The following is a 25,220-nucleotide window of genomic DNA, read 5'->3' as shown; positions in this document are numbered from 1 at the left end:
AGAAACAGCTGACAGTATTTTAAGATTGTTGACCTTTGGGACTGTGTTTCAAATCTTTTTTTGGTATTGATAAAAATGTATGTGTAGCTCCAAGAATTGAAAACTGTCAAGTACCAAAAGCTGGCATTCAATGTCAGATTCATGATTAGTCTCTTATCAGATCGATAATGATTTATATCAAAATTTTGCCAAATACAGACTATGCTATATTGATTACACAATGTTCTTGTGTGGCTGCTTATGTTAAGACACATTTAACACCTGATAACTTTTTCCTTCTTTTGTGAAACTGATTTTGCAGCAAAAACATCTGCATATTTCTCAAACTACAGTACCAAAAAACCCCCCAAAAAACTCAGATATTGTTTTGGCCTTACTGCAAAATTTGAAATGACATCCAGCTCTACCAAGATCCAAAGTCATTTTCAACTTAAGTTTTTGAATTGAGATGGAGTGATCATATGAATATAAAAAATTAAGTGAACCTAAAACTGCAAAAAGTGCACATAAAAATGCAAGGTTTGAATGATTTTAAAAGGAAGCACTGATATTTGGTAAATATTTATCTGTTCTATAATGTACTCCCTGTTTTGTTCGTTAAGTGAACATAAATGGTTAAACTTACCGATACAGCGTGGCTGTGTGCCACTCCAGGTACCATCACTTTCACAAAGTCTGGTGGCTGTGCCAACCAGAATGAGAGGTGCAGCACAACTGAAGGTCACTTCTGATTGGTAGATGAAACTCCGGCCCTCTCTGAAACCACCGACTGGAGTGCCTGGGTCGCCACAAAACTTGGCTGCACACACACATCGACACACGCACACAAACATACACAATCTCATTTCAGTATGTGGTGCTAACTTTGCCGACAAGTAGTAACTTTTTCTCAAGGACAAATGTAAATTTTGCTTCCAATTGTAACTGATGGTTCATAAAGAATAATAACATGCAATGTGTGCGCTTGTACCTGGTAATGCATGTGTATGAGAGTGTGTCTATATGTGTGTGTGTGTACTTACGTAAACACTGTGGTAGCATGCCGCTCCAGGTGCCATTGGCCACACAGGTCAGGACAGCTGGGAATGAGAGCTCATATCCAGGTGAGCAACTGTAGCTCACACTGCTGCCCCATTCAAAGTCACTGCCCTGCAGTACCCCATTACTGATGGCAGGGGGAGCTGGGCAGGTCACCGCTATATATATATGAGAGAGGGGGGGGGAAGGTGAGGTTTTCAGCAGCTGCATGTGATGCTGCTGTTTCAGTCAAAATCACTGTCCTGTAAATTGACTGATTTAAAGAGATGGAGACGGTTGATTACATCATTGATTACAACTACTGATTTGAAAATTACTTTATTATTTCATAGCTATGATTTACTCTTGTAGACTCTCAGTCAAGCCAAGTAACAGACACAATTTAAACTAATTACGGCAATTACAAGATGTTCATATGACTCATATTATCTGATTTGTTTGTATATCTTTGTTTTCCTCACAAAGGCACTGACTGCATGGTGAGCAGAATCTGCTGTGTCAGCCTTTATGTACCTAGATTTATACAAGGGTTGATTTAGAGCCCAGTTATGAATACAGCAGTTGTACTGTACTGCCCGTACACATGGGAAATGTTTAAATACCAGTAACATCCTCTGTGTTAGTGAGGGGGTAATAATATACTTCACAGAAGATAGTCAAGAATAGCCCAAAGGTTTAAAGAAAAGCATTTGAGTAGTTTCACAGTATAAATAGTGTACTGTAAGATTACTACAACAATTGTAAATAATAAGTACATTTAATAAACAATTTACCTGTACATATAGGCATATTCCCATTCCATGTCCCATTTTGGGTGCACGTCCTCACAGATGATCCATCCTCCTCCATTCTGTATCCTGGTTGGCACTGGAAGGTGACATTCTGACCAATCGTAAAGTCTTCTCCGTAGCGAAGGCCGTTAGCTGGCACACCTGGATCCCCGCAGTTTATCACTATGGAGATGGACAAGATTAAGATTGCTTTACAGGCATGAGATAATTGGACTTTTAATGCACTCATTACTCTACTATAATTACTCCTGCTTGTATGCCCTTTCGGATAGCTTAATTCAAATGATAAGGAGAGATATTTGTAGAGAAAAAGAGTTGTAGTGAAAGAGGTACTGTGTGAGACAAGGGGGGTAAAGAATATTGCACTCCACTGCGGGGTGCCTCAGATATCTATTCTTGGTCCCATTTTGTTTTGCTTTTATATACTTCCATTGAGACACATCGCTCATTTTAATGGTTCTCCTATCACTGCTACACAGACAATACACAAATCTATTCTTTAAGCCAGATAACGTTGTGTGTAACGGAGTGTGTAACTGATACTGAGAAATGGATGACTTGTAACGTTCTGCAGCTAAACTCTAAAGTACTAATCTTTGGCCCTGATAACTTAGCAAGCAAATTACAACCGTTTATTGGTCCACCGGCAACCAATAACAAATCTTCAGCTAGGTGTCACATTCAAATCTCAATTGAACTTCGAACCATGTGTCAACAATCTCATTAAATTCTGTTACTTCCACCTAAGAAATATTACCAAAATTAACAAGAGTCTGCAGAGACTGCAGAATGTTCAGAACAGTGCCGCAAGGATCCTGATGAGAGTGCGAAAGTATGACCACATCACACCCATTGTCCATTCGCTTCACTGGCTTCCCGTTCCTGCTAGGATTGAATACAAGGTCTCCCTCCTCACCCACCAGTGCATCTATGGAAATTCATTTTCCATAGATACATTTACCTTGCTTTTATGTTCTTACCTGTAGCACTTTGAGATTTGTTTTAAAGGTAAAGTACATTACAAATAAAATGTATTATTATTGTTGTTATAGTATTATATAATAATAATAATAATAATAATAATAATAAAGCTTTTTCTTTTCCCCACGTAGAAAGTCTTATTCATGCCTTTGTCTTTTCGATCTGGACTATTAGACCTGCAATGCACTGTTGACATGCCTTAGTCCATTCTCAGTGGCTTGGTTTCAGCAAGTGCAGATTGCTGCTGCTCAAACTTTTTAAAGACCAATCACAGCTCCCATATTATCCCTATTCTTGCCCCTGTTCACTAGTTGCCAGTTAAATTCAGGGTTGATTTTAATTGATTGATTATTTTTTAGAACTTTTAATGTCCAGCATGGTCTGGCTACCAGCTACCAGCTATATTGCGGAGCTTTTGACACCTTATGCTCCAAGTCATAACCTGAGATCCTCTAGCCTAACCTTGTTAGTTGTCCCTAGGTCAAGGCTGGTGACAAGGCTTTCTCTGATTCTGATTGAGGACATCAAGCTTCCAGTACATTATTACCTACATACATTAGATACATAGAAATAACCCTCTGATAAATATACATCCAAAAAGTTTCATGTAAGTATATAACTGTCAGAAGATTTTGTTTCAAGAATCATGTCTCTGCAAATTCATCTATACTAACTAGATGTGTGATGAGATCTTAAAGGGTTTATCCATCCATCGTCAACTTCAGCAGGAATGATATTACATGAGAGAAATTGATCTACAGTAGAAAAGATATCTGAAAGCGACACAGAATGCCTAAGAGACTTACTGCATTATATTCCATAATATTTGGAATCGTCACCTGAACTTTGTGTTAGCCTTTACATAAATTAACATTTCCACCATAAATTGATGCAGAAAAAAATCACCAGAATGCAGGAAATTAACTGTTTGATGTCAGAAATTTGCGTATAATTCAGCATTGAAGATTTCTTTAAAAAAATGTGTTAAAATCTCACCTCGCCTTGATACTCGTGTACCCAATATCATGTCTCGTCTCATTTCGTGAGCTAAGTGTCTTGTCACACCTCTAATAATACTTGTGCTTATCTTCTCCGTTAGTGTAATTTTAAGTTGCGGAGATGACAGTGGGTAAGCAAATCTGTGATCGGACTATATGATATCTCCAGATTAAGTTATGGGCTTAACTTCTCATGAATCAAACAACAGTGATATTAAAAATGGCCAAGGTTGTCCTGGGACTCTTTTAAGGAGCATTAGGACTCCCCTGACTGCACTTATAAAGCACTGTCCTTCATAGTCTAATAGGCAGTTTAAATGCTTTTAAACCCACCCCAGAACCTGTCATGCCTGTTAATAGATGTAGTGTAATCTACTGTAAAAGCTATTTCCTTTAAGTCTGGGGATTCTTATAAACTTCCAGGACCCCATATTGAAGAAATGTGGTTTGTCAGCATTTCTATCTCTTTGTTCCGTACTTCTGGACATTTCAAAGCTTATTTCTTTGCAAAGTGCATTGAAGTCAAGAATGTCACTGAAAATTGTAGGACATAAAAATACTGCTAGATCTCTCTTCATGCAGAGTCCCAAGTTAAGTGAATTTCACCTTGGGACACAATGTAATCATGTGTTTAACAAGGTATGTTGTTAGCTATATACCCCTGGTAGCTGTTGTATCTATCGCCACATGCGGGTTTTGTAGTCTGTGTAACATGCAGCACTGATTAACACTTGTTCAACCATGGCTTTAGTCACATTTCATGTGGGAACATAATGTTATGTTTTATTATTATTTACTCTTGGGAACTTTCCCACAGAGTTCAAAAAGCAAATTAAGTAAAGTAAACAACAATCAAGGTTATTCATGTCACCCTATAAAGTCTGTAACAGGAGCATGGAGATTTGAGGCTGATTTCATTACTCAGACCTATACTGTCGCAGAATAATTTAAAACTGTGCATAAAATAAGGTCGCAAAAGGCTGGAAAGGAAACCTTATAATCACACATCAGGAGTTTGATGATGTTTATGGGTTGCAGACTTTATGCCATAGCAAAGCAAGGATTTAATACTCTGATTATTTGTAGTATGTAATACATAAAGCTGACAGTCTGCTCTTTAGCCTTCAAGTCACCCTAAGTATGAGTTCACTTTCAAAATAATAAGTTTAAACAAAACATGTACTGCAGAGTACTGTACTTATGGAGCATCAGATATTGTTAAAGTAGCTAAACATACAGCAGGTAACTTACTGGTGCAGTTGGGCTGCGCCCCTGACCAGGTCCCGTTGGCCTGACACTGCCTGGTGGTGGCGCCGGTGAGCAAGTAGCCATCCATGCAGGAGTAGATGACCGAGTGAGAAAATGTTGTTCCATCCAAACGAAAAACTCTGCCATTACTGGGAGTGCCAGGGTTACCACACTGGACAGCTGGGGGAAAATGAGAGAATGAGAGAGAGAAAGCCTCGTGCATCTTAGTGAGTTTCAGCTCCATGACTATGGTTATTTAAGGAGACTGTGCAGTGCATGGGTGAATCTATAACTGGGTTGGTATCAAGGTGCTGGGGTCTGATAGGTTGAGGTTAAGTCAAAGTCTCCTCCTACGTTTACAGAAGGGCTGTGTGCCGGACCAGGTCCCATTAGGGAAGCACATCCTCTCTGAAGAACCAATCAGCTCATAACCCTCCGAGCAGCTGAAGTGAACCTTGGAACGGATCCTGAAATCCGTTTGCTCCCTCGAACCTTGTGAGGGAATGCCAGGATCGCCGCAGGAACCAGCTGTGTCACCTACAGAGAGAAACAAGGAGACAGCGTTAGGTCCCTGACCTCAAAACTAGAATCCTTGCTGCAAACCAGCTGCATTTTTACACAGACTTATGGATTTCAAACCCTAAAATGGCTTTTAATTTATCTAATTAAACACACAATAGAAAAAAGATGAAGGAGGAGAGGAAAAAAATCTAAAATTTATCTAAACAATATTTTTTTTCACTTGTATAGATTAGGTATTGAGACAGCATTATAAAGTTAACTCTGAAGTGTGAGTTGACTATTTTCTTCCATTTTTAATATAAATCACGTTCCCAGGGTACTCAAGTATGAAATGGCTGCCTATTAATGGTCGTGGACTGCACCCATATGTTGGTGATAACAGACATATGTTTGCCTTAAGAGTGTATGTATGTGTGCTGGTGGGTAGATGGGTGGCTGTGTGTGTGTGTGTGTGTGTGTGTGTGTGTGTGCGATCCTCCCTCTGCCCTTGTAGAGCCGCCTGGTCAGCACATTCTGCCTGACAGACAGAGAACATTCCTGGGTGCACGCACGCACGCACGCACGCACGCACGCACGCACGGTCACCAACACGTACCTGCCTGGACGAATACCTTGTTACGGATACATTTCTGGTCACCATTGCCTGTTTTATTAATGGTCGAAAATTTGCATTGGTTTATGTGTGCATATAACTATTGTCAAAACCTGATTAATGTTGGTTTTGTATAGCATACAGAACATGAATGAATATTACATCATACCATTTTTACTGTAATTATAAATTTTGTCACACCATTCACATCCATTATTCACCATTGATTCAAGGTGTGTAACAAAATACTTTGTGTGATAAATGACTCTCTTAAGAATTTCCCAATTGTGTCTGCGATGTTTTTGTGATACTTTTGATAAATAACCAAATTTCACATTCACTCTTTTATATTACACTGCAAATATCTAGAGGCTTTCAGCTAAATTGAGCTTTCACATACCACAGACTCAATATAGAATGACATAACTTCTTTTGTAATGCCTCAGGAATTTGTTTATCAGATGTAAATAAAAAAAAAGTTACATTATGTCATCATTATTTGTGAGGAAAAGGTCTATAACAAGATGAAAGATTTTTCTTTCTGAATATTGCGAACAAATCAAAAACCAGTCAAGGCACAAACACACATTCGTCTTCAGAGACACTACACTATTATCTACACAACTCCCATGGGACAGTCACACACACACATACAGCTCCAAAGTCACCATGCAGCCTCAGGTGTATCTGGTCTCAACAGGGAGAACAACCAATCTACCTGATGTCACTGGTGCAAGTGTGTGTGTGTGCCTGAATGTTTCTGTGGGACAGAGCGTTGTAAAAACTAATCTCTGTTGTTTCCCTCAGGTGACTTTGGAATAACCACTAATCAGTCACACACATTTATCTACACACACGCATGCACGCGCACGCACACACACACACACACACACGAACATTTATCCGATAGAAAGATCTGCTGTACTCTGGCTTGGCTAAATTCACGGATTACTGAGCTGAAGCTCCTTTGCCCAGGTTTGCAGAAGTTCTCATAAAGCAGGACAAGAAAAAGTACACGGCTACAACTTTCTCACTTGTCTGATACAGGGACTTACTGTAGGTGGTCGAGAAGTGAAGGGAGGGAGGACAAATGAAACTGTCTGAACATGATGTAATTTCTTTTAAAATGTGTTTTTTAAATAGCAGTTACTTAGCCTGCAGTACCAAAACATTAAAAGAATAGTTTGATATGAGTGTGACACACTTATTTGCTTACCACTTAGCTTCAAATATGAAGCCACAGCCAACAGCCAGTTAGCTTAGCATAGCATAAAGACTGGAAGCAGAGGGACACAGGTAGCTTGGGTCTGCAGCACATAATCTCCCATTATACCACACCTTTCTAGCTCTGCAAAAGCTGGAAGGTGGATTTTGCTTTATATTTGAGGGAGCAATGTTAGCGTTTTGCCACTGTTTCTAGTCTTTGTGCTTAGCTAATCTAAAGCTTCACATTTATTGGACATCCATGAGAGTGATATCAATCCTCTTATCTACCTATCAGCAAGAAAGCAAATTACCATATTTCCCAACATGCTGGACTATTCTTTTAAGGTTTTAGAGGCAAGAATAATTCAACTGAAATAAGTTCAAGTCTGCAGAATGATGCAGAATTTGAACATTTTGCTTTCAAAGCTGTGCTGCCAGTGTTTTTAATGGTTTGTTTTTGCAACCAACGCTGTTAAATGCATAGGCCTAATAATTGGAATGCTTGTGAAATTTTTATTGAATTTTACCAGGAAAAAAGTTGATATGTGCTTTTACTATGTTTTTGCTTTTGAACCTCATGTTTTTGGGGAGTCAAGTCTCAAGCGGGTCAAGGCTCACAGCATACTAGTAGAAGTCAAATCCTCATTTTTGTGAAGTCTGACTTGAGTCCAAGTCTGGCAGTACAAACAAATATCTAACATAAAGTCTAAATTTGAAAAGAGGAATTTAATATGAGGCTTCAGGTCTGGACACTGTACCTACTTGGTTAAAATATTTTATGCCCCCTGAAATGTAAATGTGGTAACATAACCAACATCCCATTAGAAACACAGTTTGCTTATCAACAGTCATGGGGCAGTATTGTGGACCTAGAACTTCTACCACAGGCTGGACTCTTATCTCAGCAGTGCTCTAGTACAGACCTGCCAGGTAAACACAATGAATCACTGCTTCTTAAACTATTACCCTCCCTCACCCTGCGTCTCCCCCGGGCAATTGCTGTAAATAACAATGTATTCTTAGTCAACTCGTCTGGAATGTGTTTTCAGTCAGTTTGTTATATAAGCAGCAGCTGGGAGGCTCTCAGTGTGGAGAGCCATAATCATGCCCACAGCCAGCCAACTGAGAACCATATAACTTAGACGATTTGTTTATACATGATGGAAGGTAAGGAGGCTTTCTGTCTGGAGAGACAATCTAGCTCAATAAGTGGTGAGTTATGCATATACAGTAAATCCAGCAGGAAGGAAATATGCTTCTTTAAAGCAGTTTACAGAACAATGACAGTAGTGCATCTATAGCACACAATACTGCCTAAAAATCCACTCACCACAAAAAAACAATACAGCTAATGCTAAGGAAAATGCACAGGGCACGTATGCATAAATTTAACTAGTTAAATATTGATTTCATCATTAATTATTAATATTTCATTGCTTCGTCTGTTCATCTGCATTTTTACCCTTCAGTTCACAGTACCCCTTAAGGAATTAAAAAAACAAATGTGTGAGAGCGAATCAGAAGATGAAAGTGTCAAACTTGCTGCAGTAACACCTATAAGTGGTTTACAAATAGTTGAAAAAGATAACCAGAACAGAAATGCACATGGTTAAGGGTTCAGGGCGGAGGTATATGTAGGAGTAGGGGGAGGTTATGCTCCAGAGCCCCTTTAACAGATAGATACTGATATATTCTTTATATAGAATCCATCCCTCCCATTATCCCTCCGACTGAATCCAAAAGGGTTAAGAAAGTGCGCCTGCAGGATATAAAGGCATGACCTGCTCTGTTGAGTCCACATATTTTAGATGTCTCGCCGTTCATCTACAAGTCCAATCTATCTCTCTCTTGCTGATAGGGTGGAAAGTCTATATATTCAATAAAGGTTAAAACGGTTACCTGAGCAAAAGGGCATAGGGGCACTCCACATCCCATTGAGCTGACAAGTCCGGGATGATTCTCCTTTCAGCTGTCTTCCGCCCAGACAGGAGTATCGAGCCGTTGAACCAAATGTAAACTTATCTCCACTCAGCACACCGTTAGGGGGAGAGCCAGGATGACCACAGTCTACAACTAGAGACCCCAGGTGGTGGGGTGGGGGAGAAAGCATAGACAGCTCTTCAACTCAACACATTTTTGCAAGAGCTGCAGTGAATGCTGTCAAAAACTAGAGGGACAGATTCAGAAACAAAAGCATATGTGTATGATTAGGGAAAGATGCAGAAACACTGATTTCTAAAAATTATGGCATGTACTGCTAACTAGCCCACCTACATTAGTTTGTGAGGTTACAGATCAAATGTTCATGACTTGCACTTCCACTGTGTATTATTATGTATTTCACCACTGTGTGGAGCCAGCTCTGAATTGGTGATGGAGTACTATGGCACATCGGCTAGCCCTCATCCTAAAAGCCTTTTTCTTGTAACATTTAAAGTGAAAACATTCTAACTATGTAAGCTAACCAGACAAACATGAAATGTAAAAATTTCTCATCTTAAATTTCCCTTATCTTATTTATAATACTAGGACTTACTAGCTATACATTGCAATACAACATAGCACATAGTGAAACAGAGGAACAGCACTGTTTCTTTATCATCAGTCTATTATCTGACTATTATCTCAATATCTTGTATTTAGCCATCATGCGCATATTTAAGACTCCTTTGACAGGATTCTCGTTTTAAGTGGGATAAATTAAAGTAATCTGGATCCAAAAGTTTTTAGCCAACTCACAATATTAACTTAGCTTAGCTTAATTAGCCAGCTAGCTACAGAGGATACAGCTGTCATTTCAGTCGACAAAATCAATTCATCAGCTGGAAATGACAAACCTGCTTCCTCTGTCTGAAACCAAGGACCCAGTCTTTTGGAAATTACTAAGAATATCGTAAAACCACAAACTACATATGTGCCTTTCGAGAATGGAAAGCCTAACAGGTGTCGCAAGAGTAACAGTCAATTCTACCATCATCTGTGTCCAATCAATGCCATGGTAAAATGACAGAAACAGAAGGATCAAACTAACCTATACATTCTGGTAGGGGTTTGTCCCACTGTCCAGTAGGTTGACAGGTCAGTACAGGTGAGCCAAAAAGGTAATACCCTGGGTTACAGTCGTAGAAAACCACGGTGCCAAAGGTAAAGTTCCCATGCTCTATTTTACTCTGTCGGATAGAGTTGGCTGGGATACCTGGATCAGAGCAATTGACCACTATACACAGAGAGACACAGAGACGGACACACACAAATACACAAAAAGAGAGATAAAAAAAAGCATGTGTTATTTGGCATTAACCAGAGAGGGCCATTTCTCTCCCCCCTCTTGCTTTTCCCAGTTAAAAACACTGGGATTACAGCTCTGTAAAATAATATGGGGCATAATAAGGAGGTTTTGGGGAAGAAGGAAAAACTGATTAGGGCTGGTGTTTAAAAGGGTAGTTATGGCAAATGTTATGTGATGCTATAATGAAGGCAGGTTTGTATGTCCTGGATCCAGCACCCATGCAGTCTAAGGGCTTGTTTTCATTACATTGCGATTTTAATTTTACACAACTCATTGGCACTTTATTCTGTTAAATGGGCAGAACGCTGATAGCCCGTGCATGCTTGTTGCTGTGATTGTCAGAGAGCCATCACGGCTCGAGATTAATGTGTCACTGAAAACAAAATGTTTCCTTTTACAAGGCTGGAGCCAGGAGAAAGTTAGAGGGATGTAGAGGATTAAATCTACCTCAAAATGTCAAGGCAAAAGAGTGATTTTTAGAAATAGAAATGTATCTTTCCTGTCCAGGTAAAATGAGTTTTAGGTTTAGGGTGGCAGAGATGTTGTGAAATGAAAAGGGTGGGGGCGAATAAGGATGGTTGCTAAAGGGAAAGAAAGTAAGGGTAAATCAAGATAAAAGTTGAGGTGGTATTAAAGGTTAGGGAGAAATAAGGTTAGGGGTGAATACACTTAACTTTTCTCCCCACCTTTACACGTTGGGGGCGGGTGGCTCCACTGGCGGTTGGCCTGACACTGAGCGCGTGCGGGCCCCTCCATTTCATAACCCCGATTACAAACAAAGCTGACCACATCGTTGAGGTTGAATCCATTTCCCACCGTACGACCATATATGGGACTTCCTGGATGGCCACAGCTGATCGCTATAAAGAAGACAGTGTGAGTCATGGATACATGTAATTGCATACAGATTTCTCATTACATTTATTATAAATCTACTTGAGATCGCTCATAACATATTGGCACAGCTTAAAGTATTTTAATCAATATTAGATCCCATGAAGAGACACCAAGAGACCAACAATGTGTTACTTCCTGTTCACACATACAGATTCAAACACTCAAGAAGTTACAGCCCGGCTCCACCCCCACATTTCAAGACTCAAAAGTCTCCCAGCGGCACGACAGGGAGAAGTTGAGCAAGGTTCAATGTGTCTGACAACATTATGGAAATGATCCCTACAGAGATAGTCCTTTCTGTTTAATCAGAAACAGACGTTTGCTGTGCTTGCCACCAGACTCCATTGACAAAAACAATAATTTTAGCTTGCAGGTGATGATTGAACACACTTCATTCAAACCCGACAGAAACAAAATAAAATCCACAAACACTGTCTTTGTTAGTCTTTTCACTGTTTCAATAGTTACCAAATCTGGTTTGGTCAAAATAAATCCTTTATTCACCGTGTTGGATGAGAAAAGAAACAGCTGTTATTTTGCTCTTCTCACTGATTAACAGTTTCACACAGAGTTACTCACATGCACTAACATCCATGCGCAGCCGGACTGGCTGTATAAACAAATCATGGAGCCTCAGATGGCCTCAGCAGTGAAACTTTCATTAAATGCTATTCAATCAAGAGAAAATGGGGCATTTTCAGATGCAGTTTACTACACATTTGGTGTCCAGGTTCATGTCAGTACAGGACTTTCTTTAACAGCGACACCTTTACAAAATATGCAATATATAATTGACATGTTACTGACCAGTTACTTTCAACATGGCTATGATTTACTTTATTCTGCATCCTGGGTGAATGTTTCTGTAGTCCTATCCAGCAGTGCTACAGCATTTTAGCAGTCCATCCCACACAGTTACAGCTGACCAGTCATGTGATTTAGATGCAACTATGTTTGGTAATTGTTTTTGGCTTTCATAACCCATTCCCTCATTTTATCATTACATTACAAAAATCCAATTCAGTGAGATTTCTTCTTGATATGAAAGCCACAGAACGACACGATTTAAAGCAGACAAGAAGATCAGAGGCCATGTAGTTGTCTGTCTAGAAAAAACACAGGAAGGACAGATATGGACCAAACAGCTATGCCATTCCTAGTTATCCATAGATATTTATGAGAATGTCATATGACTGAGAAGACATAGCTGTCTCAATTTAGGGTTATGATTTTGGAAATATTAGTTCTCGCCATCTACGGAGTTAACACTGAGTGTTCTCTGTTGTGCCATTGTGCACCATAATTATCCCTCCTGTTAACTTCAACCACTGGGGTTATTTAGAAGTTTGTGTGTGCCACTTGTCCTCATTGAGCTGACACTGGTGTTTTGATGTTTGTGTAAACAGACAGTTTACAGTTACTGCTAGAGAGGAGAGGAGAGGAGAGGAGAGGTGAGGAGAAAGACAGACTAGGTGGGTAGAAGGGGAGAAAACCAAAGAGAGTACTTGAGGAGAAGAAGACTAGTGAAGATAAGAAAAACACAACTGAGGTGAGGTGAGGAGAGCAGAGGTGAGATGATCAAGACAAGAGAAGGCAGGAGAGAAAGGGAAGAAGACATGGCCTTTTTTCCACTTGATCAGTGAGAATCAAAAGTTTGTTTGCATGCCTAAGATACAAATTTATCTGACACCGTCAGCATGCCCTGCAGCGACACACACACACACACACACTCATACATACGCTCATCATCATTCTGTGTTTGTGTCTCTAAACAAGAGCCTCTCATCTCCATAATTACAGTATAATTTGGCTGTAAAATGATTTCCCTCAATAACTCCTGCATGAATAACCTCAATAAAATCAGCATAGCACAGAAACACCAGATACACAGATGGATACACATTATCCTAACCGCATAGACACAGATGCATGCAAACCCCAAACACACGTACATTCACAAAAACATACTATCTGATATAAAGTCACTACACAGAACCTTTCTTTTTGATATAAGGGTCATAGTCAAAAAAAATTTCATAGAGGAAATAAACTCACTTTAATGCCCCTTCTACTCTGCAAATGCAGACAGTATGTCACCACCTCCGTCATTTAAACATGGTTCTAATCTAGTGAACAAACTGGCTGTCTCTTTTGGGAAAAGGCGTAATTGGCTTGAGATGGCACTCATCATCACCACCTTAACTGTGCCCAGTTGCTGCCTAAAAACATTCAGGACACTCACAGCAAGTGACCAATTTTAGAAGATTTTCACAGTAGCCTGGGCACGTCAAAGCTTTCTATTTTATCCTCAAGCCAAGCTATTTATCTCATTCAGACCATACTGGCAGTTAGGTCCTCTGGCCTTTTATATAAGAGCGCTGGCGTGAATCTGCAGAACCTCCGGACTAAAAGGTGAATACATCAAGACAGAGATATTTCTCTAAATACAAACCTTAAGCAGGCTTTACTCAGTATGGAATCACTTTTGAACAAAAGGTTTAGCTTAAACGATTGTATTGCCCTGTTTTAATTTGGACTTTTCCACCCTTGGATAAAATTTGACTGGGGTTTATCAGCTCTACCAGACAAACTCCCTTGGTGGAGACCTCGGTGCTGTGTTCATAAACAATGTTACAGTTAGCTACACTGCTGTTACAAAATATTTAGTAATTTTTTTCTGATTAAATATCTGTATTATTTTAAATGACAAAATCAATTTTGTCAGTATTCCTATCAGGCATTTATAGCTATCACTTCACAGAAAAAGAGGTCCTCTAGTGGCGAGCACAACTCAATATGTCTGTTTTCAGTTATTGGGTAGTACTACCACTTGTGTGAAAAAAAAGTTGTATAAAGCTCAAATGATGTGACTTTAACCAATGTCAGCCTGAAGACTACAAATTTGAAAATGAAAAAAACCCGGGGGTGTGGATAAGTCCGTGTATCTGAAGCTGCTCCTCATCTCTGCTTGAGACAGCTACATCGGCTGGTACTAATAAAACGAGTTACTGAACTCTTTTAAATCCCCTCTTAAAAGATACTTTTATAGGAGAGCCTTTCCTGATTTTAGTTGATTTTAATAATTAATCTATTTTTCTTTTTTCTGTAATTTAAGTTTCTTCCTGCTTTTACTGTGTATCTTATTAGTTTGATGTGTTTTATTGTCTTTGCTCTTGTGAAAGCACTGTGTGACATTGTTTTGAAAAGTGCTCTATAAATAGAGATTATTATTATAATTATTATAACACATCCAAATCGCAAGTTACATTGTGGGTAATGTAGGTGCCAGGTTTTGACAAGACAGAAGAACAAGTGCAATGACAAGGAACCCTGCCTTCAATTGTCATTTGGTGTTATAAATTCAATTGTAAAGCTCAGAGTCTTCTGCTCTCATTGTCTTTTCGTTTTGAGTTTGAGTTTTGAGAAGACAGAAAATAATTCTACAGCACACAAACGCATCAGCACATACATATGCAAATGCTCACACAATCGCATAAACCCCAAAGGGTAATTTCCTGTTAACATTCCCTGAATTTTTACTGAACCATAACAAAGATATGACTTCAGGCGGCTTTTTAATGATGTGCTAGATCACATCATATCCAAGGCTACACTCGCATTGTCCTGCTCTAAAGAAGGATGTCAATGACCATCAGTGTATTTCTAATTTTAAGACAGTTGGCAAACATCTATTTGATCTACTCCGTCATTATCAATGAAAACCACGTCGAACCAAGTTTCCAAGACCATTTTCCTCCTTTGGCTGATTTACTTTGCTCAATCAGGACTTGTTGGCTCCAATGCCAATCCCACTGCAACACCTTACAAATACTGTATGACTTAATTTGTCAGAGATAAAGCCATTTTCATTACTATGCCTCCAAAGTTATTTATAAGATGTTTAATAGTGATTCTTCAACCCCACAAATAAAACCCCACAAATACAATATAGAAAATATCCAAAATTCTAATGAAAATGCTGAGGACAATAAACCATATACTCAAATTGCCTCTATTTAAAATAACAATAATTTGGTATCTAACAAACAGTGAAATGTATCAATGCATATAAAACTAGTTTTGATTGCAGGTGATCATCATCATTAATGGGATAGAAGATTTTGGAATTTGTGTCACTAACCCACACACTGTTCATTTGAGTGTGTTTAATGAACCTTTCATACATGGACATGTAAAGTGGTGTGTTTTCCAAGCTAGTCAGTGTGAGTTAGTGAGTATAGCTGAGTGTGTGTTCACACAGGGTTCGGGTCACACAGGGTTTTGGTAAAGACTAATGCAGTCTGTATGTGGGTGTGTACAGTATGTGAGTGTTTGTATTTTGTTGACAGCTGTTCAGACCACTAGGTGTCTAGCAGGCAGATATGTGTAGAAGAAGGTTTGGGATGATTTGTTAGTTACGGTGTATCAGGGGTGCATGTGCGCTTGTGTGTTTTCCTTACATATACAGACGGGCAGCTGTCCAGACCACTGGTTGTCTTGGAGACATATTCGAACTGATGAGCCTATTAGTCGAAAGCCAGGCAGACACTGATAGACGACGGTATCACGGTAACCAAAGTTCTCCCCTATCACCTGGCCATTCACAATGCCTTCTGGGATCCCACAGTGACCAGCTGAAAGACACAGGCAGAGACATAGAGGACTCAGACTATGGGTAACACTGTCCAAGAGCTTGTCTCCGAAATGTTGCTTTAAATATTCTATTGTTGTTGTGCTGACTTTTTGCAAACATCTTCGTGCATACATACAATCAGCAAACCAGTTATATTTTAATCAGGCCTGGGAATTTTAAACAGACAGAACATCTCCTTGGTTTAGGAGATATTTTGTGGGACATTAAAATGTTGGAAAGCATGGGAATTGCAGCTTGGAACCTGTTTTATCCTGTGTATGAGACCTGTGACTGAGCAAACACATCCGATGAAACATCAAAGTGGGAGCACCACAAGCACACTATCTTCACAAAATATCAGTAACTCTGTCATAAATTGGATCGCCTGTCATTTTACGGTTAAGGCTCGGATGGTCAGTTACCCCCTATTACAGTTTCACAGCTGTGTCGCTGTTCTTTGCATTAACTTCAAAGGATCTAATTTAATATGAATATGCCACTGTTCTTTGAAAGAATCATATTTTAACTGGTGACAAAAAACTAAACAGGATTTGTGGGCCTCTTTACTGATCAGATTCAATCCCAGTGGTCAATTTAATGCACAGTGCTAATGCATGATGTTTTACAAAGCATTTCACAAAGTAGAGAGGACATGTGTATTTTCTGTTCTCATAGAGTTTGGATTGAGCATTTATTTAATTCTTTACGGTAGATAAAAGCTGCACTGTGTCCCTGATGTCAGTAAATGCTAACAATTTCAAAGACAGCCAGGGAAGTGGGGGAGAATGGGAAGAGAAAAGGTTGCCTTACATCACCGTTGTCTTTTCACATTGTCTTTGAGGTGTTGATTACTGGCGTTAAAGGGCATAACTCAAGTGAGTCACACTTTGCTATCTTGAATGTGTTGCAGAAAGTTGTGTGCTGAAGAAAGGACATGAGTTTGAACTTAAACAAAATTCAACTTGTTTTCAGAAAGTTACCACACAGTTTCAAGTGTGCTTCAACTTGTATGCAGGCAGCGGGAAATATAATATAAATACAAATATTTTTAAATGTCTTTACTGATTTGTTTTATGATCGACTGTGAAATGGTCATTTCACAACCAGATCATTTTAAATAAGTAAAACAAGTACAGTAAAGTGAGTTCTAGTTTGAAGGATAATAAGAAAAGTTACTGAACAAAAATGCTGTTTATAGCACTTTTTTAGGGCTCAATTTATTTATTTTTTGACAGAATGATGCCTCCTCATCAGTCTAGGTTAAGTTTCATTGAACTTTTCCTTTATAAATTGCATCTCATATCCCCCTCAGTCTGTGAAGTATTCTGGGAAGCGCTGTTTCTACTGAGGCTTCATGAAGAAGTGACAGCACCGTGTCATAACATCTGTTACCTCTGGCTGGCACACTGACAGAAGAAAGTAGCTATTTTCTCTGCCTTATATACAAACAACAACAAAAAAAGACCATTCAAACCGAAGGATCAGCAGAAGCTTGCTCATGATAGTCCTGCTTGTGAGGTGGACGAGGTCAGGTGGAAGCAGCTGGGCAGCCAGATGAGAGATGGAGGGCACATACAGTGCGTACCTTTGGTACCTGTCCTCATTAGATTGACTTGAAAAATCACATCCTTCAAACTCCCCTTCCAATTATCGATGTTTCAGTGAGTGTATATGTGTGTGTGTCCTAAGCCTTAAATTTAAGTCAGAAAATGACAGTTTCTAGATACACTGTAATATATACTGCATGTTTGAATACATTAGTGGTTCTAGTAAGTATATACCTAAACATCGTGTTTCCGTTCCACTCCAAAGCCCAGATGACAGGCACTCTCTGACAGCTGACCCCACCAGCATGAAGCCGGGCTCGCAGGTGAAGATGGCTGTAGCACCAAATGACGTCTGAGTACCAATCTTCTTCCCATTGGGTGGAGATGGCAGCTCACCGCAGGATATAACTGAAACATAGAGGAAGACAAGCAATTTAAAAGCAGTAAATTTAAGTAGCTGGTAGAGTTAATTGCTTTCAGTGAGGAATGCTACCAATGCCGGTGAGCTGTCCCATAAATTTGGTACCAATAGTTTTTTTTCCTTTCATTTATAGGAAATGACTGGTGAAGAAAATCACTGTACATTTTCAAATGTCACAGCATTTTTTAAAGAAAAAATAAAAACATCGATTCAAAATGTCATGGAATCCCCAAAGAAAAATAAGAAATTACAAAAATAAAAAGGGTCTTTCAGGGTAGAGCATGGATTTGAAGAACAAAATGTTTTCTTTGTACAGTAACTCAGTCATCATTACATGTATGACTAGAAATTAAATAAAAAAAAAACACATAATACACCTATACTTAGCAAACAGCACGTTTGAAATGAGAAGCTTTTAAAGCAAAGTATTTTTTTTGTGCTAAAACAAGGCACTTTTAGTTGTGTTACCCCCTGCTCCATACTCACAACTGTTCATACTATAAATACCAAAGTGCTGCCTGATGTCAGTAATTTTTGTTGTCATGGCTCATAAACTTGCAGACGTAATTAAGTACATAAAATATGCTGAGGTCTCTTGGTTTGAATTCAAAGGCTTAATTTGACATTTCTCTGTCTAAGGGTTGGATTAGAAAATTCATTCCAATCTCACATTTAACCATTAAATATGATACAGTCAAGCCAGTTAGCTTAGCTTAGCACAATGACTGGAAACAAGGGGAAACACTTAGCCAGATACTGTCGAAAGGTAACAACAAAATCTGCCTGCTAGCACCTCTAAAGGTCACTAATTATTCTGTTGTATTCGATTTGTTTAATCCGTGCAGAGAGTGAAGTGTAAAAGCAACGATTTGCCGTTATATAGGGGGTTATTCATTTCTTGGTGGGACAAGTTACTGCTCAGACCCCAAATAACCCCTAATTTTTATTAAACATATGAAAGAGTAAATGATTCCCATTATTATATACTGGTAATGGCAAATTTGGCAAAGTAAATACTTACTCTCCCAATGCCTATATATTCTATATACAGTATATATGTGATTAATGGCTAGCTCATTGCTGATATTGTTTTCTGGTTGCCGTAGTCATCATATGTCTTTGTTACTCACCCTGGCAGTGCGGCCTATCATTTCTCCAGCTCCACACACCATTGGGTAAGCACTGAATGTGGGCAGGGCCTAATCTGTAGTATCCTGGATCACAGGTGAACACAATGCGAGTTCTGTATTCATAGTGCGAGCCGTTGACAATCCTCCAGCGGCCGTGTTCTAAAGAAAACGACCCAATGCTGGGACATACCACCACTACAAAGATAGAAAGAGTGTAAAGATAAAATAAAGCCTCATGAAATTTGCTTACATTTAAAAAAAACACAATTGCCACTTGTATCAGATAGTAATTAGCCAGATGAGAGTGGGGCCAAACCCTGGTAAAATATCTCGCATAATAATGACTCAATTTAAATAACAATGTCCTAGCCAAACATGGCTGCCACTCATAGCTGTAATTATATGTTATGAGTATATCCATTTTTCATTTTATGTTTTTTGTAACTGATGCAATGAAATCCCCACTGTAGTGACAGTGTTTGCATTTGTGCCTTTACTATTAATTATGTCCAAATTAGTAACTCTATGAGATTTGGTATTTATATTGTTGGTATTCCATTGATATCTATGTGTTACTAACCAGAACATCGCGGTATCTTATTGTGGTTGCTCCATGTTCCATCAGGCTGACAGATGGCTGACGTCAGCTCTTTACTGGACAGTCTGTACCCATCGTTACAAAAATAGGAAACTCTTGTTCCAACAGAGTAGTCAGCTGTTAAAACGCCGCCATTTATAGGAGCCTTGGGTGCCCCACATGAGACAGCTAGGGGAGGACAAATACACACTGGTTAAGAAGACACAGAAACCCTAATGCGTACTTAGGTCTGTCAAGTAGGGAAGCTTGATGCACACTTTGTTTAAAATGTTTCTGGGGGATTCAAAGCCACTGAGTGTTTTGTATATTTGTAAACAAGCTCAAATATTTTCTACAATGAAGCTATCAAACTAAAAATATACAATCAAGAGATGCTTGATATCCAATTCCAGTTAGTTCTAACAAAATGCATCCATCTTGTTGAACATGCTGCTCCACAGTCCACTGTGGTTTTAAATAGACTGGTTTGTAGAGCACCGCACCGTGTAATTACACAGTGTCGACAATCTGCTATACATCCTTCATTTGACTTTCTATCAATACCAGCTACGAGCTGTGCCTTCCTATGGTTATTTGATCTATGGGGATTAGAAAATAGCAGGTAGAATATTAAAATATCATTAGGTCTTTGTGGAACACATTATAGTATATTCTGAATATACACATAAAGAAAGAGAGAGAGAGAGAGAAAGAAAAGCCACTAACAGTTAGGTGAAAATAATAGTTGTTTTTTTAACTAACCAGAAGTTCCATTTTCTCTATGCAAATGGGTACCAATTACATGTGACATTCACATATTGTAACCCCCTTTATATGAACAATGCATCATGCATTTTACTCACTTGAATGTAGAATATATCTACTCTAGAGAAAAAAGAATAAATTGTGCTTAAAACGAAAAAAAAAGTTTTCTAGCATAACCTACATCTAATCTGTCAGTTTTACTGTTTTAACAGTATTAGGTACATTAGCTACAAATTAAGTTAGAAATAAACTTAAATTTATTGGCCATCAGGTCAATAAGCATTCAATTTAAATGGTATAGGTAACATGGCAGAATAAAGGAGCTGCAATATTCCAGCATCACAACCTTAATCTTGCACCTCAGCCTTAGGACCAGGACACAGAGGGAAGGACAAGTCACTGTCACCGCTAGCTAATCTGAGAGATCTTCTTTAATCAATGTCTTAGGTGCAAGGACTTATGTTTCAACACTGGGAATCTGCATCAATAACAAAGCTAGCTTACATGAGTTGTAGCTAATAAAACTATGCTAATATTTTTACTCTAATGAACGTCAAAATATTTCAGTTTAGCTTTAAGTATACACACATTCCATACACAGACAAACAAACACACCTTGACACGCAGGTACAGGAGAGTCCCACGCGTGGTAGCCGAGTGATGAGCGGCGGCAGGTTGCTGTGGCGTTGCCTATGAGACGGTAACCCCGGTCGCAGGCCCAGCGTACCACGCTGTTAACATGGCCGCCGCTTTGAGAGGAGATGGAGCCGTGGAGCGGAGAGTCTGGGGTTGAGCAGTACAGGGCTGGAGTTGAGGAAACAGAATTAAAAGATTTGATGTGACTTCACATAGTGCGGTAGTATGGTTCACTGCCACTAAAACAGCAACAAGGCAGAAAAACAAACCTAATTAACAGTAAAGATCAAGGCAGATAGCAACAGTAATCAGTGATACCATAACTTTAGTATTTTTACTACAATACAAAACAGATGTTTGTGCCTCAGTCATCACTGCTGAGACTGAATTTATGTCTGCATGCAGGTGTACACTATTATAACCATTAACTGTATTGTAATTAATGTCTTACTTACAAGGATTTAGTGTTACTGACTTGCAGTCTGGTGTCATGGAATTGCAGATTGTGATAGTTTCCTAAAACATTCATTAATATAAGTCAATACTATTTTCATGACATAATAGGAGGCCCAGACAAAATGGACTAATGGCAAATGTATAATTTTTTATCATTAAATGATCATTTTCACTGACCACAATTATGGCTTTGATTGTGTATTTTAAACAGCGCTATTAGAGGCATGAGATGGAGTAGGATCAATCCAAGTACAACATCTAAAAACACTTGTTAGACTAAACTAAACAAAAAGTTCAGAAATATTAATGACCACATTCATAATTGATTATACCTTTCCAGCACGTCTTAAAAAAGCAAGTGTTTGAGTCAGTTGCACTCTATCCGACAAGCTGCAGGAATGCTAAATAAAATAAATAAGTCTCTCTCGACAGAGCTTTCATATTGTACAATCATTGCGCAGAGTGACACCAGATGTCAGACATCACCGGACACACTGCCATTAAGTTAAGCACTGTCTAAGTTTATAGATTATGGGCATCCTGTATATGGCAGCAGATATGGGTTGTTATACACTGATGTCAGTATTTCATATGATAAATTACCAGTAGCAGTTTCATTATGTTCCTCAGTCATAGCATGCAAAGATTACCCAGGCTTGTGCCCAGTTAGATGTTGACTTGGGCAAGTTGCCTGGCCTGTAACTCTCGTCTGTTTTATATGTCCTTCTGGTCTGCCACTGGTGCAGTATCATCTGTGAGGTGGCTTTTTGAGCCAAAATGACCAAGCACCACTCAAGAGTTAGTGAGTGAGCATTGTTCCTTTTTACTGTGTTTTCCTTGCGTTGAAAAAAAAAAAAAAAAAAAACAGTGCCGCAATTGTTTTATATAGTTAAAGCTCTATAACAGAGCTTTTTTAAAAAGCACTAAAGGTTTTGAATCAGTGCCCTACATGCTGGCTTCAACGAACCAGCAGGCAAAGCAGCCAGCTGGCTCTCATCAGATCCAATCCAGGCTCAATATAGTATATTTTAAAACTGATAGTATTAGAATGCTGATTTCAATCATACAAGGGCATTTTTTATAATTAAATAACAAAGTTTACTCTTAAAACAAATTAAGTTGGTATGTCTTAATAATGAGGAAACTTTCATCGTAATGTTAGAATTGTCTCTTTGTAATTAAAAACTTAGAATTTTTGTTTGTCTTGTTGCAAAATACCGGACAAATTGTAGTGAAGTGAAAAAAATTTCACAAACATTTACAAAGTTGACCCATGATATTAGTACGCTTACAACATATATTTAACAATCCTTGCAAATGCCCACATTAATCACAGCTACATTACCAAAGGAGGTTGCTCAGTGTGAGAGTTCTGGGAGGCTTTTCTGTTCTTATTCAGCATATAATTCATCATACAGAACAGTGGTATTTTAAAGGTTAAAGCTACAGCCTCCTGACGAGATGGTGTATAGTGGAAAAGCAACCTAAACAGGAAATACTGTCTCCTCTCCCTTTATTGTCAAAAAAGCCCTTGAATGAAGCCCTCAAGCCTCATTAACCAAGTGAAGGTGCTTAATGCCTGTCAGCCTAAAGTTATACTTAGCAGGCCCAGGTGCAAGACTGCCTAAATGCAAAGACTGCTGTAAAACAGCATCTGTGCTCATCAAGCTTTCCTTGTATGATAAAAGTTAAGAACTAACCCATAATGCAATTTGGTAAACTGCTTCAGGAGACAGACAGAAGTGAGGTAGTAAAACGTAAGCTAAAGATTAAGAAACAATAAAATGGGTGACATAAAGGTACTGATAATCTTTTTTTTAAATGGACTTTCTCCACACAAAATTACGAATTGAAAAACTTTCACAATTTCTGCACAAATTATTGTCTATATGGTGACACAACATTGAACAACTGCTCCTAGCGTTTTCACTCAGAATGTGTTTCTGTCTTTCAGCTCAGTTCAGTTTAGTGTGCTTTATTGGAATGAATGTTTCATTTAAACAACGTTGCCAAAGCAGTTTTCTTTCTGTCTGTCTCTGTCAACCTCCTTATTAACATGCATTATGATTATATAAAGTAGTAGTAAAATAAAGTTGGGATACATACTTTGGTACTCACCAACATAGCGAATTTTGAAGCCTTTCTTGTTTGTGCCGTGGTCTGAAGACCAGCGGACCAGGAACTGGTGACCAGAGGTTGTGAGGTTAAAGGGTGTTGGCAGGTCACCGCTCAGCGTCGCCAGAGTGGGACTGTTGGCTGTTGGACCTGAGGGAGATCAAGACAGAGACAGAGGAAAAGCAGGAAGAGAGAAAGAAAGAGAGACAAAGACAATGATTGAGATAAAACAATTTGCATTTGTTATTTTGTTCTGTGTATAGAGTATAGAGTATTTATATGTCCAGTTTCTTAACACTTTTAAACCTTCGATACAAGAGTGTGTCCCTGTGTGTGTGTGTTCTAACAAATACTGAACTTCTCTAGCTGAATTCTGCATGTCAGCGTCTGCTTTTGAGCATGTTTTTTTACCATCAAAAATCTCCAACACGTCAAACTCTCTCTCAGTGTGGAAACTTTCAAAAGTAATGGTGACGTTGTATCCTTTCTCTACAGTTACGCTCCATGAACACATTTGGAGGTTAGGGTAGCTTTCGGGCCAACCAGGGCTCAGGATGACGCCTGATGAGTCATATCGCACATCGTGGGCAGGACATTGGACTATGGACAGAAGAATGAAGAGAGGGAAATGCTTTTGTTAAATGAGTACGCACTATTTTTGTTATTTTCAGTGTTGTCAACATCAACTATTTGAAATATTCATTAAAACTATTGCCATTGTAGTGACATACACATACACACACCTTGGCATGTTGGAGGCGGTGCATCCATCTGTAGTCTTTCTCCTAGGCGACATGTTAGAATTTCACTGCCAACCAATGAGAATCCAGGATGGCATCTGTACCTGATGATGTCACCTGGTGATCATGTCACAAAATCAGTGGTTAGAAAGCAATGTTGATATATATAGTATATATGGATATAGTATACAGGCAGTGGTGAAATGAAAATTCAGCACTAAATTGAGGTTTTTGAACTTAACTTGGATCACCTTATACTTCCACTCCACTTCAGACAAAAATGTTGTACTTTTTACTCCACTACATTCATTTGACAACTACTCTAGTCACTTTACAAATAAAGATTTTACATAGAAAAAATATGATCATCTTATCATTAAATTTTATTTGAAGTGCAGAATCACCATGCAGCATGTTCCCAATATACTTTGCAATTAAAAACAATACACAGGAAAAACAAATAAAGACAACCCAGCGGTGAATAAACTTGTTAAAATCAGTTTCACCTTGCCCATCTCTAACAGTAAAATCACACTTAGACATTAATGGATCAGCAATAATAACCTAATAACCTAATATATAATCATAAAGCACTCAGAGAGATCATTTACTTTTATTTCTGATAGTTTAAGTACATG

General features: G+C 38.7%; 1 protein-coding gene across 1 annotated transcript in view; it reads right to left on the bottom strand.

Moving 5' to 3' along the window:
- The window catches only part of LOC123976789 (CUB and sushi domain-containing protein 3-like), a 309,765-nt gene that overhangs the window by 15,091 nt on the left and 269,454 nt on the right, over nt 1-25,220 (bottom strand). The window contains exons 45-60 of the mRNA XM_046059131.1: nt 24,586-24,699; nt 24,254-24,442; nt 23,846-23,992; nt 21,251-21,439; nt 19,874-20,059; nt 19,294-19,488; nt 17,977-18,150; nt 16,023-16,196; nt 11,352-11,525; nt 10,408-10,593; nt 9,276-9,449; nt 5,411-5,593; nt 5,060-5,236; nt 1,812-1,991; nt 1,023-1,196; nt 626-799 (exon numbers count right to left, since the gene is read on the bottom strand). Coding sequence (XP_045915087.1) covers nt 626-799; nt 1,023-1,196; nt 1,812-1,991; nt 5,060-5,236; nt 5,411-5,593; nt 9,276-9,449; nt 10,408-10,593; nt 11,352-11,525; nt 16,023-16,196; nt 17,977-18,150; nt 19,294-19,488; nt 19,874-20,059; nt 21,251-21,439; nt 23,846-23,992; nt 24,254-24,442; nt 24,586-24,699 — 2,790 coding nt within the window. The remainder of the gene's footprint in view (nt 1-625; nt 800-1,022; nt 1,197-1,811; nt 1,992-5,059; nt 5,237-5,410; nt 5,594-9,275; nt 9,450-10,407; nt 10,594-11,351; nt 11,526-16,022; nt 16,197-17,976; nt 18,151-19,293; nt 19,489-19,873; nt 20,060-21,250; nt 21,440-23,845; nt 23,993-24,253; nt 24,443-24,585; nt 24,700-25,220) is intronic.

Source organism: Micropterus dolomieu, linkage group LG09 (genome assembly GCF_021292245.1).
Source record: "Micropterus dolomieu isolate WLL.071019.BEF.003 ecotype Adirondacks linkage group LG09, ASM2129224v1, whole genome shotgun sequence".
NCBI lineage: Eukaryota > Metazoa > Chordata > Actinopteri > Centrarchiformes > Centrarchidae > Micropterus > Micropterus dolomieu.
Note: the sequence above shows the minus strand (reverse complement) of the source record. Positions and strands in the feature narration are given on the sequence as shown.